At 35.5% G+C, this 21,502-nt stretch overlaps 1 protein-coding gene across 1 annotated transcript in view; it reads left to right on the top strand.

Annotated features, from left to right (window-relative positions):
• FER (FER tyrosine kinase) overlaps positions 1-21,502 on the top strand; it is a 465,098-nt gene that overhangs the window by 325,386 nt on the left and 118,210 nt on the right. The window contains exon 17 of the mRNA XM_032845246.1: positions 14,965-15,088. Within this exon, the coding sequence (XP_032701137.1) occupies positions 14,965-15,088 (124 nt within the window). The remainder of the gene's footprint in view (positions 1-14,964; positions 15,089-21,502) is intronic.

Raw genomic sequence — 21,502 nt, 5'->3', positions numbered from 1 at the left:
ATGTGTGTGTATATATATATACACACACATACATATATACATATATATATTTAGGATATCAGCAATTTCAGTTAATTTTTTTGTATTATATGCAGCATATCTCTTATGTCTTAACCAAATTCTTGATAAATATTTGGAAAAAAAAAAAAAACCCTACAATTCCAAGTCATTCATACCCCTGATAATTTTCTCACAGATCTCCATCAAGCCTTAAGTCAATATTCCGTGGATATCATTCTTAAGCCTACAAACCCACTTGACTATGACTCTGTCCAGCCTACTTCATCTCCATTTTAACCACAGGATTGTAATGATGGGTTAAATGGCTTGCTGAAATCTTGTTGCATTTTATGGGCTTCCTCTGATCTATTGTTTTTATAGTACAAAAAAAATCTAGTAAGCTTTCTATTAAAGTATGTTGAGAGATACTCTTCATTGATCTCTTGCATTCCTGTTTGTCTTAGAGGGTATGCTAAGAATGAAAGGCCCTGACTGATCTTTACCTGGGCCATTTCCCAGGGATGTATTTGTAGTAAGCAACTTTGAGGAATGAGGTAATGTCTCTCTCTGAGACAAAGAGCAGGCTTGCTCCCTGCCTGGTATAAAACAGAAGCTTTCCCAAACTCAAAGTTCCGTTTCTGTAATGTATCCTACTCTGTGTGCAGGCATCACATCTGGTCTTATCCACAGCACCTCCATTTTGGGCTCTGCATAATAAAGCCCTTCATCTCTGACCTATGAAGAAACAACAGGCTAACTTATTAGCTTGTAAGTAGGGTAAAATCCTAGATCAAACAAAACAATATGTATGGAGGAGTACACTAACCTTAAGTATACAGCTCAATCTTATAAAATAGATTAATTTTGCATGGTTTTGAACTTGGCATAAGTGGAATCAAACCTTACATATTCTTTTGGTGTAGTTTTTTTCTCCAGCATCATGTTTAGAAGACTCATCCATATTTTGTTTGCAGAAATTCATTAATTTTCATTGCTATATGTTATTCTATTGTGTAAATACAACACTATTTTTCTATTCTACCATTTATGGACATTTGTGTTGATTCCAGTTTGGAGCTACTATGTTACTGCGAATATCCTTTTTTTTTTTTTTTAAAGATTTTATTTATTTATTTATTTGAAAGAGAGATCAGAAGTAGGTAGAGAGGCAGGCAGAGAGAGAAAGGAGAAAGCAGGCTCCCCGTTGAGCAGAGAGCCCGATGCGGGGCTTAATCCCAGGACCCCAGGATCATGACCCGAGCTGAAGGCAAAGGCTTTAACCCACTGAGCCAGACAGGCTCCCCGAATATTCTTTTTTTTTAAATATTGATAACTAATTGCTTTTATTTATTTATTTTTTATTATGATCAGTTAGCCACTGTATAATACATCATTAGTTTTTTATATAGTGTTCAGTGAGTCATTAGTTATGTATAACACCCAGTGTTTTGAATATCCTTAAATATATTTTTTTGGTGTACATATCTGTTGGATATATCTACTTGGAGATAAACAGCTGGGTTATAGCATATACATATGTTTAGCATTAGTAAAAAGTGCCAAAAAGTTTTCAGTGATGGTTGTACAAACTTACACCCCCATTAACAAACAGTATCTCACTTACGCTACATCGTTGCCAAAATGAGGTGTGATCAGTTTTGTAACTATAGCTATTATGGTAGGTATGGAGCACCAAGATGGAGTTTTTTGGGTTTTGTGGGGGTTTTTTTGTTTGTTTGTTTTTTAAGATTTTGTTTATTTGAGAGAGAGAGAGAAAGAGCATGTGAGCCAGTGTCATCATGAGCCGGGAACGGGGTGCTCAGAAGGAGAGGGAGAAGCAAATTCCCCACCAAGCAGGGAGCCGACGGGGCTCCATCCCAGGACCCCGAGATCATGACTTGAGCCGAGGGCAGATGCTTAACTGACTGAGCCACACAGGAGCCACAAGATATTCTGGTTTTAATTAGCTTTTTTAAATCACTAATTATGTTGAACATATTTGCATATACTTCTTGGTTCTTTGAATAGGCTTTTTTTGTGAAGTACCTTGTTCAAGACATTTGCTCCTGTTACTCTTAGCTTGTCTTTTTCAAATAAGTTTGTAGGCGTTCTTTATATATCTGCATACAATTGCTTTTTCATTACATGCATTATAAATATCTTCTTTTATAGTATGGTTTACTTTCTCACTATCTTAATGATTGATGTCTTTAGAGGAACAGAAGTTCCAAATTTTAATGTAATGGAGTTCATCCATCTTTTCCTTTCGGAGTACAGCTTTATGTGTTCTGATCCCTATGGGCTTATTTATGTGTGTTATTTTCTAGAAGTTTTATTGTTTTATCTGACATTTGCACATGTGATTTACCTAGAATCTATTTTTTCATCCATAGTATTGCATGCATCAGCATATATTTCTTTTTATTTCTGAGTAGCATTCCATTGTATAAATGTGCAGCTATCTATCCACTTGAGTTTTCTCCAGTTTGGGGCTGTTACGAATGACAGTGCCATAAATACATTTGTACAAATCTTTTTATAGACATGTTTTCATTTCTTTTAGGTAAATACATAGTAGTAGAATTGGTAGTTCATACTGTAGGTGTGAGTTTAATTTTTATTAGAAACTGTCAGTTTTCCAAAGTGGTTATAGCATTTAACATAGCTACCAATAATGTATGAGAGTTTCAGTTATTCCACAACTTTGTTAGTATTTGATATTGTCAGTCTTTTTAATTTTAGCCATTGCCGTACGTGTGAAGTGATACCTCCTTGTGGTTTTATTTGCATATCCTAATCATAAACAACATTGAACTCTTTGCATGTACTTAATCCTATATCTTTCTTTGGATGTTTTTCTTGCCCATTTTTATTGTGTTGTTTATCTTTTTGTTACTAAACTGTAGGAGTTCTTTCTATAACCTGGAATAAAGCCAATTTTGAAAGTTTGGGAGATCTATCATACAAAAGTGTGGATAAATTTAACACTCCTAAACTAAACTGTAGACCTAAGTATAGTAAAGTTGCTACATTTGGTTGTGTTGTTTTTAACCACAATTTTTTTTTTAATTTAAAGAGAAAGTCAGTTCTATGGCTTACCTATTATTCACTTTCATGATGTCTTTTGATAAGCAACAGTTTTCTTTTGTTTGGTTTTAATTTGGGTGCTGTCCATTTTTTTTTTAATTTATTTTTTAATTATTTTGGGGGGGGGAGCTGTCTATTTTAATTTGCTTTCTTTTCCTTTGTTTTCCTTTATGGTTACTGCTTTTTTTCTTTTAAGATTTTATTTATTTATTTGACAAAGAGATCACAAGTAGGCAGAGAGGCAGGCAGAGAGAGAGAAGCAGGCTCCCTGCTGAGCAGAGAGCCTGATGTGATGCGGGGCTTGATCCCAGGACCCTGGGATCATGACCTGAGCTGAAGGCAGAGGCTTTAACCCATTGAGCCAGCTAGGCACCTCTATGGTTACTGCTTTTTGAGTCCTAAGAAATCTTCTCTTATATCAAGATCATAAAGATATTTTCTTACATTTCCTTCTAGGAACTCTATACTTTAGTTCTAGAAGTCATTTGAATTAATTTTGTTTATGACGAGAGGTAGGGATTGAACTTCTGTTTTCCCATGCAATTATCTAGCTCTTTCACTACGAGTTCTTCACAAGAATTTCCTTTCCCCATTGAATCGCTTGATGTCTATGTGGTAAATGAGACAGACACATATAGGTGTGTTTATTTTTGGGCTCTGTTCTGTCTCATTGATCTGCTTGGTTGTCTTGAAGCCAAAACACGTCCCTGACTACAACTTTATAGTAGTGCTTCTCTTCCCAATTTGCTCTTTTTCAACATTTTTCTTTATTTTAGATCTTTTGCATTTCCATGAAAAATTTAGAAGCAGCTTGTAAAATTCAACCAAAAAATCCTGCTTAGAATATGGTTGAGATTTCATTCATTCTATTGATCAATTTGAGGAGAATTAACTCTTAACATTCAATATTAATCTTCCATTTTATGGGCTTGATATATTGTTGGATTTAATTTGCACTTCTTTAATTTCTCTTAGCAATATTTTATAGTTATCAGTATAAAAGGTGTAACATATTCCTCTTTAAAATTGTTTCTAAGTGCTTTGTTGTTGCGTGGATTTTTTTGATGCTGTTGTTACAAAGGATACTTTCCTAGTTTTGGACTCTTGATTCAGCCAATACAATTCAAGGTGAATTACAGTTAAAATAACCCCAGGTAGATGAAGTTATCAAGAGCTACTTCAGAAAAGAACAATCTGTCATAGAGAGAACCTCTTGTACAGAGACACGTGGGTCACATAAATAATCAAGTTTTATGGTTAGTGAGTCACAAAGTCAGAAGAGATTCTGCTGTAGGCTACCTCAGATTTCTGATGAGTGATTTAAAAATTTCTATACTTTTCTCCTTGGTGGTTGAGGATGGTAGTTAGGATTTGGCATGAAAGTAGGGAGAGAAACAATTACACTTTGCTTTAATAACAGACAGTGGATTACAGTTGGGAAGGGTGGCAGAAAATTTATGTTCTCAATATAAATGTGTTTCATGTGTGAATGTGATACAAGGATAATTTAACATATGAAAATATATAAATGTGACATACCACATTTACAGAACAAAAGACCAAAATCCAGGATCATCTTAACTGATACAAAAATGGCATTTGGCAAAATTCAGTGAATGAAAGGAAATTACCTCAAGGTAGTAAAGTTCATATAAAAAAGTTCTCAGCTAACATTATAATCAATGATGAAAAACTGAAAGCTTTTCCCTAAGATTAGGACTAAGACATACCCAATCTCACCCTTCTGTTCAACATAATACTAGGGGCTTTAGCCAGAGCAATTAGCCAAGAAAAAGAAAAGATATCCAAATTGGAAAGGAATAAGTAAAATCATCTCTATTCTCAGATAGCTTGATCTTATTTGTAGAAAACCTTAAAGATTGCACACAACAAAACTTGTTAGAACTAATAAAGAAGTTTAACAAAGTTGCCAGACACAAAATCAGCACTCAGAAATCAGTTGTGTTTTTATACAGTAATGAACAATCCTAAAAGGAAATTTTTCTTTGAATCCACTTACCCTAACATCAAAAAAAGAATAAATTATTTAGTAATAAACCTAACCAAAGAGGTAAAAGATTTGTACACTGAAAACTATAAAACATTGCTGAAAGAAGTTAAAGAAGACACAAATAAATGGAAAGTCATCCTGCTTTCATGGATTGGAAGTCTTAATATTGTTAAAATGTCCATACTACCCGAAGCCATCCATAGATTTGATGCACTCCCTACCCTACAAAACACCAATGGCATTTTTCTTTCAGAAATAGAAAAAATTCTAAAATTTGCATAGAATTTCAAAGGATCCAGAACAAGCAGTCTTGATAAGGAAGTATAAAATTGAAAACCTCACACTTCATGATATCAAAATATATTACAAAGTTCCAGTAATTAATAGTATTATATGGTATAAGGACAGATAGAACAATGAAAAAAAAATACATATCCTAGAAATAAGCCCTGACATATACAGTCAAATGATTTTTGAAAGGGATGCCAAGAATAAAGAGAGGATAATCTCTTTAATAAATGGTGTTGGAAATACTGGACATCCACAGGCAATAGAATGAAGATGGATCCCTATCTTACACCATATAAAATATTAACTTGACTTGTATTAAAGATCTAACTGTAAGACATGAAACTATAAAAATCCTATAAAAATCATAGGAGAAAATCTTCATGACCTCAGAATGGGAAATGATTTCTTGGATATGATACCACAAGTACAGGCAAAAATAGATAAATGGGACCACATCAGACTTAAAAACTTCTGCACAGCAAAGGAAGCAGTCAGTAGAGTGTAAAGGTAATATATAGATTGGAAGAAAAATTTGCAAACCATTTATCAGATAAAGGATTAGTACCCAAAGTATATAAAGAATTCTCACAACCCAGTAACAAAACAAAACAAATATCTCGATTAAAAAACAGGCAAAGGACTTGAATAGACATGGCTCCAAAGAAAATACACAAATGGCCAAAAAGCATAGGAAAAGATGCTCGACATCAGTAACCGTCAGGGAAATGCAAACAGGTGATATTACCTCCCATCCATGAAGATGGCCACCATCAACCTGGAAAATAACAAGTGTTGACAAGCACGTGGAGAATTTGGAATCCTGTGCACTGTTGGTGTGATTATAAACTGGTGCAGTCACTATGGAGAATGGTATGGAGAGTCTTCAAAAATTAAAAATGAAACTCAGTGTGATCCCTCAATTCATCTTCTGTGCATATATCCAAAAGAATTGAAAACAGGATCTTAAAGAGGTACTGCACACCCACGTTCATTGCAGCATCATTCACAGTAGCCTAGAGGTGGAAACAGCCTACCTGTCCATCAGTGGGTGAGTGGATTAAGAAAATGAGCCATATACATACAGTGGAATGTATTTCAGTCTTAAAAAGGAAAGAAACCATATCCTATTCTGCAACATGGTTGAAACTATAAGACATTAAATTAAGTGAAGTAAGTCAGCCACAAAAGGACAAATACCATATAATTCCACTTACATGCAGTTTTAAGGTAATCAAACTCACAGAAACAAAGTAGAATGGTGGTTGCCGGGGCTGCTGGCAGGGGGACACAGGGAGTTGGTCAACGAGTATAGAATTTCAGTCATGCAAGAAGAAAAAGTTCTAGAAAACTATTGTATAACTCTGTGCATAGAGTTAACAACATACTATACACATAAAATTGTTAAAAGATAAGTTTATGGTATGTGTTTTTTACCACAACTTTTTAAAAAGTGAGAAAGGAGACGTCGTTATTTTGGTTTAGTCTGACTTTTTTCTTAACACTTAAGACATTTCCAGCTCTTTGCTTCAATGTGTTCTTTAAATGTATATTTTAAAGTAATATTTTTGTAATCTGATAGGAAGTTTCATAACTAGTGAATGTATCTGTGCTCAAAACCATTACATATATTCTAACTATAACCAACAAAAACTGTGTAAAATGAACATGTAAATATACATTTCTAATCATTTTAAGATTTTATTTATTTATTTGACAGACAGAGATCACAAGCAGGCAGAGAGAGACAGAGGGAAGCAGACTCCCTGCTGAGCAAAGAGCCCAATGCTGGGCTCGATCCCAGGATCCTGAGATCCTGACCTGAGCCGAAGGCAGGGGCTTAACCCACTGAGCCACCCAGGCGCCCCTCTAATCATTTTAAATACTACTATGTAATAAGTCTTATAAAGTCGTCATTGGTATCACCAATTTGGAGACCCTAATGTCCCTAAAAATTGAGCCTATGATAAGCTCAATTTCTAAAAATATTTTTAACTTTTATAAACATATTTCTTTTATTAAATTTAAATGTATTTTTGCATGTGTCCTTTTATCCCACATCTCTTTATCATATGATCTCTCTGCTATGAGGAATTTGAGAGGCAGGGTGGAGCATTATGGGGGTAGGGAAGGAAAAAAATGAAACAAGATGATGAACCATAAGAGACTCTTAATCTCACAAAACAAATTGAGGGTTGCCAGGGGAAGGGGGCTATGGAGAGGGTGGCTGGGTTATGGACATGGGGCCGGATATGTGCTATGGTGAGTGCTGTGAAATGTGAAGCTGATGATTCATAGACCTGTACCCCTGGGGCAAATAATACATTATATGCTAATAAAAATAATTTAAAGAAATCTGTCTAAGGAAGCTTGAACTGATGCCTTTTTTTTTTTCTCTGTAAGTTTTCCTATAGCAGATGGAGGCATCAAAACAAGCATTCCACTGATTTCTTTTTAAATGCGTTATAGCATCTAAGTATTTGTACTGTGTTCCAGGAGGCTTTAGAGTTAACATATTCTATACCTGATTTTCCTGTCATTTCTTGTCTTTACACTTTATACCAAAGACAGCTTTGAGGAACATAAGCCACAAAATGGAAAAGTGAGTAGTTTGGCACAAAGGAGAGAGATAGGCAGTGGAACTTCTTTGCTTTGGTGGCAGACAGTGTGTTGTGGACAGGAGAGGTTTGGGATTTACCATCCCATTACATGTATTTTTGTGTATATAAGTATGTTTATAAGTCTTAGGAATAAAATTAATTGATGAATCTATCTTTCTAGCTTCCTCTTTGAGCATTAAAACATATCACTATCAAACTCTGTTGCAATTAAACACGTAGTAAAAAGTAAAATCTTGGTTGAAAGTAGACAAGGGAACCATGGGAATCGTTTAAATGAAAGGGACTACAGCTGTATGGAATACTGAGCAATAAATACCTTAAAACAAGAGTAAAGAACAAGATAATAACTTTTTTAGGCTTTGAGGGCCCTACAATCTCTATTGCAACTCTCTGTCATAAAATGAAACCATCTATAGACAATATGTAAAGGAAGTAAAGCTTTATTTAACAGCAATAACAAAAAGAAAAAAAGCAAGAAGCTGGTTTTGGCCTTCAGACATAGTTTGAAAACACTTGCCCCAGAATTTCAATAGTATCACCAAAAGCACCACCATAAAAATAAAAGGTAAATTCAGTTCCTTCCTCCGTAATGTGAAAAAGCTGATTATGTCCCAAGGGCCTCCTAGCACTGACATTCTGAGACTTTGTGAAAGTTGACTCTCTCATCTGTTGTGGCAATTCATATAATGTCTGGCAAGATTATAGGTGGTGCCCCTTGAACCAGCAAGTTAAACATACTGTGAAATGTACTCCTTTATTTCATAGAACGGTTATCATGATTGCTATTGAGTAATGTTCTCACAGAGCATCAGCAAAGGAGAAATGCAAAAGTTTCCCACTATAGTGCAGCGTTAGCAGAACATGGCTATTAAGGAACTTTGTCGGAAAAGACTGATGCCATGTATTAACCCAAATTGGGAAAACCATACACTCAGCTCCACATTTGGCCTAGCTGAATGATGTTACTTAGGTACCAAGCTGTTCCATAAGTGCTACTTTAAAAAGAAAATGGAATCAGGGGAGCTAGTGTATTCTTGTAGTCATTTTCAGTTATTCATTGTTTCATCTTACTCATCTTCACAAACTGACCCATTTCTAGCTTATTGCTGAGTCTTTTCTGATCTAATGCTTTAGTCTTCACTCGGAAAATTCTTAATATAAGCCCTCAGCACCACGATCGACAACAAGAGCATCCTCCTGGCTAATCTCCTGTGCTGTCCCTCTCTCCTGCATGTACCTTATATGCAGCATTTTCTTCTTCAAGAACTTGTTTTGGCTTATCTCCTATTATTTAGAATCATTCTGTGTTGGGGCACCTGTCTGGCTCAGTCAGTTAAAACATCTGCCTTTGGCTCAGGTCATGATCCCAGGGTCCTGGGATTGAGCCCCGTGTTGGGCTCTCTGCTCAGCTTTTCCTTTTCCCTCTGCCCCTCCCTCTGCTCCTGCTCTCTCTCTCTCTCAAATAAAGTCTTTTAAAAATAATAAAAAATAAAATATTTTCTGTGTTTCATGGAAAACAGGTTCCATCACCATTCATTGTTTATGATTATCATACGTATTTTCCCCCTTATTTTTGATGGTCCAGCTAACACCTGTAACTCTCATCACTATGGGTCAAAGAGAAAAAGTTGTTTTTTTAAATAAAAACTCTGAACAGTGACATAAATGGAGCCTCCAAAATACCTCCCTACAACTTAATATTTGCTTATCCTATTTACATTTCCAAGTGAACACAATTAAACCAAACTTGTCAGGAATAAATTTATATCCAAAAAACAAGGGTAATGAACTATATATTTTATATATTACTGGGGACTGATATCTCTTAATTTAATAAACTCTGAAGCTATTTGAAGATAAATTAAGATCTCTACATGATTCAGTGACAAGAAGTTATTAGTGGTATTGCCCCGATGATCCCTTTTCTCTAATAACAAATTGATAAATTAGTATTCTTATTTATATAATAATCTCTCTGAGTTTATTGAATGTGATCAGTTCCCCACAGTCCCATGAATACTGAAAGAACAGGTAAAATCAAATTTCCATAGCGTAGAGTAAGAAATCTTTTGAGAAAGTACTGTTGAGAATAACAGCCTTCTATTCTCCTACTAGAAGTTGGCTGCAAGCAATAATAAACACTTCTATTTATCATTTCCTACTTATCCCAGACATTTAATATATATTACCTTTTAAAATTCTCAAATAATCTTCTGATACAACTAGTTATCCATTAGGAACCTTTGTGTTGCTGGTACAGAAGATGTATTAGAAATTACTGAGATTTGGGGCAGCTGGGTGGTTCAGTCAGTTAAGCGTCTGACTCTTGGTTTCAGCTCAGGTCATGATCTCAGGGTCCTGAGATCAAGCCCTGCTTGGGGCTCCACACTTAGCTGGGCCTCTGTTTGAGGCTCCCTCTGCCTCTCCCTCTGCCTCTCCCCCAGTCATGGGTGCCCCCTCTCTCTCAAAATAAAGAAATCTTTAAAAAAAAAAATTAAATGCTGGAACACTGAAAAGAAATAAAGTCAAATTCATTTATTAGAAAAATAGAGGTTTATTAGTTCACTTAATTGAAAAATCTAGAAGGAAGTCCCTGTTCAGTCAGTGTTTGATCCAGTGGCTCACATATGTCGCCAGAAACCATTCTCTTTTCTTCACTATTTTCTGCTTTCCTTGATGATAGCTTTACCCCTAGTCTGCCAGTCCTCGTGGTGCTGTATGCTGTCTTGTACACTTCCAGTGGCAGAGAATGCTTCTTTCCTGGTGCTTCTCTCAAAAACGAAAGTTTTGTTCCCCTCTTAAGCATCTCCTTTTGTTTCAGTGGCCCAAATTAAGCCGTGTGCCTATCCCTGAACCAGTCACTTGGACAGGGGAATGGGCTTCATTCATTGCATGAAGCCAATCTAGGGCCACCTTTCTTGTTGAGGGTGAGGTGAATACTTCCCAAAATGGGAGAAGGGCAGGAAATTGAGGCTGGTAAGGGAACATAGATATGTGACTAACAACCTGTCTCTACCACAACTCTTTCTTTCTTTAGATTCAAAATAACTCAAGCAAAAATAAGAAATAGGAGTACTATTGTGTGTATGATGTGTTCTAGGCAGGGGCTTAGTGTTTTAGATACATTTTTAGTCTTTAAAGCCATCTTGAGAAATAAATGGAATTAATTCTTATTTTAAAGGAGTTTAGAAAGATAAGGGGCACCTGGGTGGTTCATTCGGTTAAGCCTTCCGCTCAGGTCATGATCTCAGACTCCTGGGATTGAGCCCCACATCAGGCTCCCTGCTCAGTGCGGAGTCTGCTTCTCCCGCTCCTTCTGCCCCTCCCCCCTGTTTGTGCACTCACTCTCTCTCTCTCTCAAATAAATAAATATTAGAAAAAAAAGATTAAACAGATTTAAAAAAAAGATTAAAATTACTCGAGGCCACATAGGTAATCAGACCTAGGTCAGTCTGACTTCAATATCCATGGTCTTTTCACGATGTCATGCTGTCTCCCTAATAAACCAAAAATTGACTATACAAACATATGAAGTATCATCTTAGAAATTTATCACTGGTGAAGAATTCTAGAAGATAATCCATCCTGTTTTGGTTTAATGTACAGTATACCCATATAGAAATAATCCTTGTTAAGACAGATTTCCGAAAGGGGAATTAATATCTTGTTTTGCCCACTTTGAACACCCAGATCCTTACCTCAGTGGTCAGGTATGTCACTCTATACTATATGCATATGTACATACATATATATATATTATATACATGCATACACATAGAAACTTATGTATTATATATATGATTATTGTCTCTATCACAAATTCTAAGAGAGGCTCTTTAACTTGGCACTTAATGAAAATGGCAGAGGAATGAGTTAAAAGGAAGACACTATCCTCTACAATAACTGACAGTGAATACTAAAAACTCTATCATCTGATGTCACTCTCTGGTTGTTGTTCACTTAATGGTAATAATCAAGTATTGTGCCTCGGGGAACCTTTCTGGCCCAGTCTGAATTATTTCCTGGGCCAGAAATGTCTCATACTCTGTATCATACTCTGTCCCCTGGGGAGTTTACTTCTTGCTTCAGGGTTCTTACTGCTTGCATTTGCCCAAAGCTCAGGCTTTCTGTACTGAATCACAATTATTTAACTTTTATTTAAGGCTTTGCTTCTCTGCACTATTCTGCAAGAAGCTGACTAGGGCTGTGGGATGGTGTGGCTTTCCTCCTTTCCTTAAGATCATTCTGTCTGTGTCTTGAATAAGTATAAGTTGGAAATAAATTTAAAATTTACTTTAATAATTTAATGATTTTAAGCAAGAAATTTCTCTAAGTCAGAATATTTTTGTATTAACTAAGAGGCAATCAGATAAGCCTTCGTCTTTATCTTTGGCTGTGTCTCCGTATTTCGAAATAGCTGTATGTCATTTGCTGTCTAGTACTTTACCTTTATTGTCTTGGCATCACTTTTCAGGCAATTTGTAATGCTGTTTAAGTGTTGTCTTTATTATATTATGCATTTGATATCTTACAATTTTATCTACCAGGGATTGCCTCTTTGCAAATCATTTTTTAAAAAGATGCAGTTTTCAAGGCATTAGTGTTAGGGAAGCATCTATCAAAATGAGCTCAGTCTTAAATGGTCAAAGTTTTAGATGGAATATAAAGAATTTTATGGCATCCATCGGGTGCCATTGATAAGAAATGCAATATCCTTTTTTCAACACTATTTTAACATTTAACAAGTACTTGAAAAGCATAGTTCTCACCATTGGAGAGGGACTAGGGAAGAAATGTTAAAATTAATGATAAAATGATTCTGGTCTTCATGGGGAGCTAAGAAGCTGCAAGAGGAGAAACGTATACGTTGTTTACTCACTCATTCAAGCTATGTTTACTGAGGTGTTGCTACATGCTAGAACATGGTATGGTAGCCTCTGAAATTATAATATTGAGCAGCAGAGGCACAATTCTCTTCCTGGGGTTTACCGTTTGGGGCAGGGTTTCAGGGGTAAAGGAGGTTTCACCAAAGGAGTAAGTTTAAAGAAGAGGAGGAGGCAGATGGAAAAATGCTGAATATGATCTAACTTTGGAAAGAAATGTTAGGATTTCACAGAACACTGAGGCTGTCATAGGATGCTTTAAATCAAATTCCAGAAAAGCTCTTTCCATTTGAAAGCTATTCCAAAGCTTAAACAAAATGCTGTGTGGTTTCAAGACCAGAAGTCTGAATTTTTTTTTAAATAGGCCAACATATATCTAACAAAAGAATATTGATTATATATATTATAATTATATATGAATATTGGTCCAAGGAATAACTTGAACTAAATATTGATTTCGAGTCCACTTAATTGGTGTACCTATTAAAGTAGAGAAATTAATGGTTAATTTTGCTGTTTACTGTTGCTTTTATATGTTCAGAAAATTGTTAAACTTGACAGAGACTGTGTCAATAATCTTCCTAGTAATTGAATACATTTGATATTTTCTTTAAAAGAACAGAATAAAGAAATTATCTGACACCATTAAGATTATTTTTAAGCATATAACTGTTGATTTTGTAAATAGTCCACCTAAATTTTCCTAACACTGGATTTGTGAATAAGAGAAGTCGTTAGAGAAAGACCTGGCGAGTGTTTATTTTCCAGGTATTCTTGTTAAAGAAAAAGCCATTAAGTCTTCACCTCTAGAGTTGTTCTGTTTAAGGAAGCCTGGATCCCTGGTGAAGAGGATTACAAAATTCAGGAAATGGCAATTAAAGTGCTAATCCCTCTTGAAAAATTCTGGTTTAGAATCTGAGGCACTAATAGAGAAAGTGGGAATGATTGTTTTGAGAGGACATTCATTTAACTTTTTTTAAAAAATGCAGTTACACTCTACACTAACAAGGAAGAATAATCAAGCCTTCATACAGCCTTTAATGCGATGTGAAGAATGAATGAACAGTTGAAGTTCAACACTATTCTAATATGATTGTGACTGGTGGTCAGTGACTCCTCAACTTTGGAAATGTGGCTAGTGCTTCTAAAAATCTGAAGTTTGGATCTCATTTAACTTTATTCAATTTAAAATGGATATGATTGAGTTACTAGAAAATTTTAAATGTTTGAAACAACATAGGCATGTGAATCTTCTGTTTTGACTATAAATTTTATGAAATTTTAACACAGATCAAATATTTGAGATGTCCCACAAAATGTAAAATAACCAACATATTTTAAAGACTAAAGATGATAAAACTGTAAACTAGTTTTACTATAATTTTGTAGTGATACATATTGGTATAATATATTTTGGATATATTGGGCTAAGGAAAAAATACATTATTAAAATGACATTCACCTTTTTGATGTTGTTGCTTTTCCAAATGTGGCTACCAGAAAATTGAAAGTTACTATATCTCTTTTGGACCATGCTGATTTAAAGAGTTGCTCTAAGACATCACTGAAATCTATCTGATGTGCAAAATGCAATCTGGTTCAGCAATTAAATCATATCAAAGACCATAGATCCCCCCTCTCTCGCTCTACCATCAGTGACTTGTTATAAGCAGTCACTGCATCTTATAACTAATTTGATACCATTCACATTTTAAATTCATAATAGCTATAATCTTTTATTTGCTATTAGAAAAAATAAAATTTTGCATAAAATTTTACCCAGGGAAATCAGTTAGAAATTGCAACAGAAGCATTATATGATTTTGTTTGAATATTATTTCGTGTTGGATACTACACAGTGTGAAGCACTTAAAGTACTTAAACTGTACCTGGGAAAGTTTATGGTATCTATTTTCTAATAGGTGTGTTCTTTTCATCTTTTGTTTTACCCTCACCTCAAACAAAATGGGCAGAAAGCAATGGCTGAATGTGTAATTCTTGCGGTTTTGTCCAGTATCTCCAGTAGGCAGTACATCATGATTATATCTCATTATTCATCTGTCAATCCTTCTAGGAGGTGATTTCCTGTCCTTTCTGAGAAAGAAGAAAGATGAGATAAAACTCAAACAATTAGTGAAATTTTCATTAGATGCTGCTTCTGGTATGTCCTATCTCGAGAGTAAAAACTGTATACACAGGTAAGAAGAACATTTTTTAAATGTTTTCTGGTTTTACCAATAGAATGCTAGAAAAATGACATATTTACTGCAATACAGCACTGATGTTCTTTCACAAAACTTACATATTTTCTTGTTGGATTTCATGTTTTGTGGGAAGCCTTCTTGGATAGTTTTTATATAGTTTACAGAAACACTTGTCTTTTGTCTTACCTGAGGTAAGTACACCTCATTAGATAATGAGCTACTTCCTGATTAAAATCTCTTGTATTATAATCATGAATGACATACTGATAAGATGTACCACAAGTTTGTCATGTAATCAGCTACAGTCTTATAGCCAAATAAAACTGTTCATCTGCCCCCATTCTCATTTTGCAAAGAAATTACTTATAAAGTCATGGCAGAGCATAATAGTAAAACAATTCGTGACAGTGAATTGGCCAAGGGTAGAAGACACTAGCATAATAGCTGTTTCGAAGGAGATTTTAGAAAACTTTGTCTAATTACATCAAGAGCAGTGACTTGGTTGTAATGCTTTTATAGATTGTGGTTTTAGGTGCTTATAGCTGCAAATGTTCTTTACTGCTAAATGTCAGTATAACATAAGATGTCTTGCTGATTTCTTGTGAGATCCTAAATATGGCTAAGTGTATATAAGCAAAAGGAAGTGGGGGCATTGATGCAGTTTTTATTCACTGGAAACAGCATGTAATACTATTTAACATGGAGCAAAGTTCATTGTCAGGTTGAACTATTATGGACATGATCTAAATTGGTTCAGTTATTGATGTATGTTTTCTCTGATGTGTTTCATTAAGCAGGCTTTGATTTAACATTCTGGTAAAATTGTATAATGTGTGATTATATAGCAGAAAAAAAGTACCTTCACCTGAAATGTATACTGATTTGATCTCAGTATGTCAGAGGCATGTCCCATCTGCCCCACCCCAGCCCCTATCCCCTGCCTCCATTTTTTAGTTGGGCCAAGGAAGAATTTAGAGCCCAGCTTTCAAGTAAACAAGAGTTTAATGGCAGTGAAAGCAAAAGTACACTCTTAAGGTGAACGAGTGGACAGACCTAGAGACTGCAACTGCACTGGGGGCCGGCGTGGTCTTTCTCTTTTATGCTTGCAAGGGTTATAGCTAGGGTGGTTTCTGACTAGGTAGTCTATGAAGGAGTTTTGGGCCCTATATGGCTCTTATCAGAGCTGTCATAGATAGACCTATCCTCCTGCAAGGGGAATAGAGGGTCAAGACCACAGTATAAATGTGTTCTCTTGAAGCTATAGGTCATTGTACGGCAGCAGTTATAGGGAAGAGTACATGCGTGTGCCCCCAGAGTTTTTCCTGGCTGTTTGAAACTTGGTTTCCATCCTTTGTTAACAGTCAGAAAACACCTGTTACCTGCTCATGTCTGCCTACTTTATCAAATAGATTACTTAATCTTTCCAAAAAATTTTGCTGCATTTTCAATTTTATTTTAAAACTGAAATGATGGCTTCTGTTTCCAATATCACTCAATGATTACATATATTTTAAAATACATTTCAGTAGAGTTATTGTATTTCTAGAAATGAAGACAACTAAAACTTAGCCACTGTCCTTGTATTTTTGTTTTACTTTCCATGACTAGAGATGAAATCACATTATAATAGATGTTTTTATTTCTTTATTTATTTTTTAATTCAGTTTTTTTTTTTTCAATTTAAATTCAGTTAGCCAACACATAGTACATCATTTATTTCAGATGTAGTGTTCAACAGTTCATCATTTGGGTGTAACACCCAATGCTCATCAAATCACATGCCCTCCTTAATGCCTGTCACCTAATTATCCCATTCCCTCACCCACCTCCCCTTCAGTAAACCTTAGTTTGTTTCCCATAGTTAAGAGTCTCTCATGGTTTGTTTCCTTCTCTGATCTCTTCCCATTCAGTTTTCCCTCCTTTTCCTTATGGTCCTCTGCACTGTTTCTTATATTCCACATATGAGTGAAACCATATGATAATTGTCTTTCTCCAATTTTTAAAAGATTTTTAAAAAGTATTTGATTTTGGACAAGAACTGAATTATCATTAATTTCATTAGAAGAAAGCAGTTTTTGTTAAAAGTAACAATGAAGGGTTTTATTCTTCATTTAGAGAAAATCTATAATTTTGGCTACTCAGGTGTTAAAGGTACTTTAAGCATCAAATTTTCTACTGTAGTTATTCACTTTGTCTCATTTTGTAAGATATATATATTTTATTAACATGTAATGCATTATTTGCCCCAGGGGTACAGGTCTGTGAATCGTCAGGCTTACACACTTCGCTCACCATAGCACATACCCTCCCCAATGTCTATAACCCAGCCACCCTCTTCATACTACCCCCGCTTCCCCTGGCAACCCTCAGTTTGTTTTGTGAGATTAAGAGTCTCTTATGGTTTTTCTCCCTCCTGATCCCATCTTGTTTTATTTTTCCCTTCCCTACCCCCCAAACCCCCTACTTTGCCTCTCACATTCCTCATATCAGGGAGATCATATGATAATTGTCTTTCTCCAATTGACTTATTTCGCTAAGCATAATACCCTCTAGTTCCATCCACATTGTCGCAAATGGCAAGATTTCATTTCTTTTGATGGCTGCATAGTATTCCCTTGTATATATATACCACATCATGGGGGTAAAAAGAAATTTAAAAGAAACTTTTTTAAAAATTAAAAATATATATATATATATATTAGACTGATGAATAGAACAGAGCCACCACTTGATTTTGGGTGTATTTTGGTCTCTTAGAAGAAACTACTTCCCAAAATTTTAAAGAATGAAAAACTTATATATATATATATATATATATATACACAAAAATAAGGGTAAACACGATGAAGGGATGGAATAGGACTGTAAAGATGAAAATTTTTAAAAAAATATCTAAAAAAAAAAAATTGATAAGTTGGTTGGAAAAAGTAAGAAAAAGGAAGTGGAGAGAATTTGCTCAGGCTGGAGAGTAGAACAAAGCCCTGTGCTAGATTTAGGGTATATTTTGATCTATTAGAAGAAATTATATCCCAAAATTTTTTAGAAGAAAAAAACCCTATATGTATACAAAAAATAAAGTTAGATACAATGAAGGATTAAAATATAACTATAATAATGAAGGTTTAAAAAGATATTTTTTAGAAAGGTATTATTAAGATAAATTAGTTTAAAAAACGTTAAAAGAGGAAAGAGGAAAAATTAAAAAAAATTAGAATAAGAAAAAAGTAAGATTAAAAAATTTAATTTGCAAGACTGAAGAATCATGGGGAGAAAGCCATGAATTCCATGCTTTGCTTTCCTCTTCTGGAATTCCGCTGTTCTCCTTGGTAAGTGAACTTGGTCTTGGCTGAATTTCTTGTTGATCTTCTGAGGGGCCTCTTGTAGTGATTCTCAAATGTCTTTGCCTGAGGCAGAATTATACCACCCTTGCCAGGGGCCAGGCTAAGAAATCTACTCAGGTTCACTCTCCCGGAGCATTTGTTCCCTGGAAGCTTTCCATAGCATAGAGCTCTGGAGGACAGGAATGAAAATGATGGCCTCCCAATCTCTGGCCCAGAGGAGCCCAGAGCTCGGGGCCACAGTCCTCAGTGTACCCTCGGAGAAAATTGCTCAATCACTCCGTCTCCTGGTCTCCGGCTGCGCTCCGAGCTCATGCAGCCTGTGACCAAGCATTTCTGTCTCTGGCCCACAGCCCCACCTGGAGTCTCCAGACCTCGCAGATCCCTGCTGCTCTTTCAGGGGAGTCTCCCCTGATCTGCCACTTGTGGGGTCCCTGCTCAAAGAACAGTGGTCTGCCTGTGCTGCAGATCACAGTTTTAGGCAACCCCATGCTGACAGGTCACTCCTGGGCTCCGTCTCGGTAGTCGGCTTCCCCGCTCTGATACCTGCGAGCTCTGCTATACTCAGACACCCCCAATCCTTCTGTGACCCCGTGGGACCTGAGACCACGCTGTCCCCGTGAGGGCTCCATCTCCACTTAGCCTCTGGAGCGATGTCCCTCAGTGGAGCAGACTTCTCAAAGTTCAGATTTTCTTCCACCGCTTGCTGGGAGCCGGCCCCTCCCCCCGTGGTCTATCTTCCCGTGGCTTCGCATTCACTTATCCGCAGGTCCTACCTTTTAGAAAGTGGTCGATTTTCTGTTTCTAGAATTGCTGCTCTCCTTCTCTTTGATTTCCTGTTGGGTTTGTAGGTGTTCAGAATGGTTTGATAGCTATCTAGCTGATCTCCTGCTACCTGATGTTATCTCAGCCTGCTACTCCTCCACCATCTTGGCTCCACTGTGTCATTTTTTCCCAAACCATTAGACTATCTATAACTTTAAGTTACAATGAATAAACAGCATTCAAACTACTTAATTATTTGTCAGTTACCAGTACCAGTCTTTAATTTCTGTTGCAGTGTGGTTGAGGGAATTGTTTCAATTTCTTGCTACTTTTGTAGTGATTACTTTTCTTGCAAATGGATGCCTGTATTTTTTTTTAAATGCTGTATCATCAGAATTAAAACCATTCTAAGTTGTAGATGGCAGGTTTTAAAAACTTACCCCACTCACTGGATCATAACATTATCTCGTGTAATGTTTGTTTCCCGTTTTCCTTGTTAAGAATTGTTACGCATTCACACATTTTTGAATGTTAACCCCTGCTTGAGCACATATCCTAGAAGGCTGTATTTGCTCCTGTACTATTTGCCTGTGGGGAAGGTTCCTGATTGAATGTCTTAAACAGTATCACTGAGAGCAGGTTTGACAAATAGATTTCAGTGCCAATTTTCAGTGATTGGCAATGGCTTTCTTTGTTGTGTATTGAGAAGAATTCCAGGATCAGCAACAAAGAGCCCATTGATTGATCAGCCACATCTGTTAGTACCCTGATAAGCATTATCACACAAGGCCCAAATTTGTCATCCATGGCATAGAATATTTTCTTTTTGTGTTTATTTTAATAAATGCTTTTCTTTTTTATATGATTGTCCTTATTAGCTATATATACCAACAATTTAATGTTTTCTAACCAACACTTCTGATTTCTTCTAAACTATCTGGTATTCTAATTTTCTCTGTTGATCCTGATTAGTGGATGAATTATATGATACCTCTAGCCAGTGGTCTTTTGTTACTCTTCAAATTTATGTAAATGCTCTTTTGGATGAATTCTTTTTCTTTTTCTTTTCATTTCAGTACCTCACCAATCTGTGAAAATAAAATATTCTTTGTATTGAAGTTTTTATAGAAATGAATTGTGCCATAGAACCCTATTCCTATGTGTCATCCTATGAAACTGTTTCAGTAGTAGTTATAGTAATTGCAATGGATTTCAACTGATTTATAGTTGAAAGATGCACTCAAGACATGTTACATATTTTTTCTCCTAGTACATAAATATAAATATATAGTATTCACTACAGTGAAAAGCATTTTTCCTCATTGGAAATGAGGAAATTTAAAATGCAGTGTTTTAAAAATTGATTAATCTGAACATGATCAAATCTTTCAGTTTCCAAGTAGTGAAGAAAGGCACCCAGGTCTATTCTTGACATCCCCAAATACTACTAAAGATAAATATATATCTATGAATTATGAAGTCTTTGTCCCACAGATCAAAGCAAAAAATTTTAATGTGCTTTAAATTTTAAATTTTATCCCGTTCAGTGATTAGAAGTCCCTGGAATGCAGTACTTGAAAATATTTCTAACTGTGTCTCCTCAAAATAGTATCTTAAGCTGGGGAGACACATTTTCTTTCTTTAACTTTGTTTTATTGTTTTGATTACTATGAGAAGAGCAGATAAATAAGTATGACAGCTATAAAATGGAAACAAGTAATTGCATAAAGAAATGGCCTGCTTTTGGAAAATGTTCTTGTTGAAATTTCCATTTAACTTCCAGAAGGGTTCCCTTGATACTCTAAGTTTCTAATTGGAACTATTTCTGTTTATAGCTAGTGAATTGCTGGATATTTTGTGTTTAGTTGTAATCAACTGCATTTTCTTTATAATTATTCTATAGACGAGTGTAAGATTTTCTTTCCTACTTGTACTTTATATGAAGATTTGAGGTACACTGATAAACTTCGGGCTCTATGTGTGTTTGCTTAAAATGGTATGTTACTAGATTGTTAGATGTCACTCTAGAAAAAGCATTGAGCCGGATTAATTTTGATGTTAAGTGGATTGAAGCTTGACATTACACTAGATATAAGTGGAAATGGCATTTATGATTTTATTGCTGATGAATTGTACTGCAAGATTTCTTTTTATTTGGGTTTAATTCTGAAAGTTGGCTTTCTGCCGTGTTCCTTGGTGTCTGTGGAAAGTAAAGAAAGGATAAGCTTTTGATTGGTATGTATTTGTGTTAAAGACCAATCTGTGAGGAATTTTGGAAGCATTTCTTAATTTCATGATATTCTGT

This window comes from Lontra canadensis, unplaced genomic scaffold (genome assembly GCF_010015895.1).
Source record: "Lontra canadensis isolate GAN:19392208 unplaced genomic scaffold, GSC_riverotter_1.0 scaffold4, whole genome shotgun sequence".
NCBI classification, from domain to species: Eukaryota; Metazoa; Chordata; class Mammalia; order Carnivora; family Mustelidae; genus Lontra; species Lontra canadensis.
Note: the sequence above shows the minus strand (reverse complement) of the source record. Positions and strands in the feature narration are given on the sequence as shown.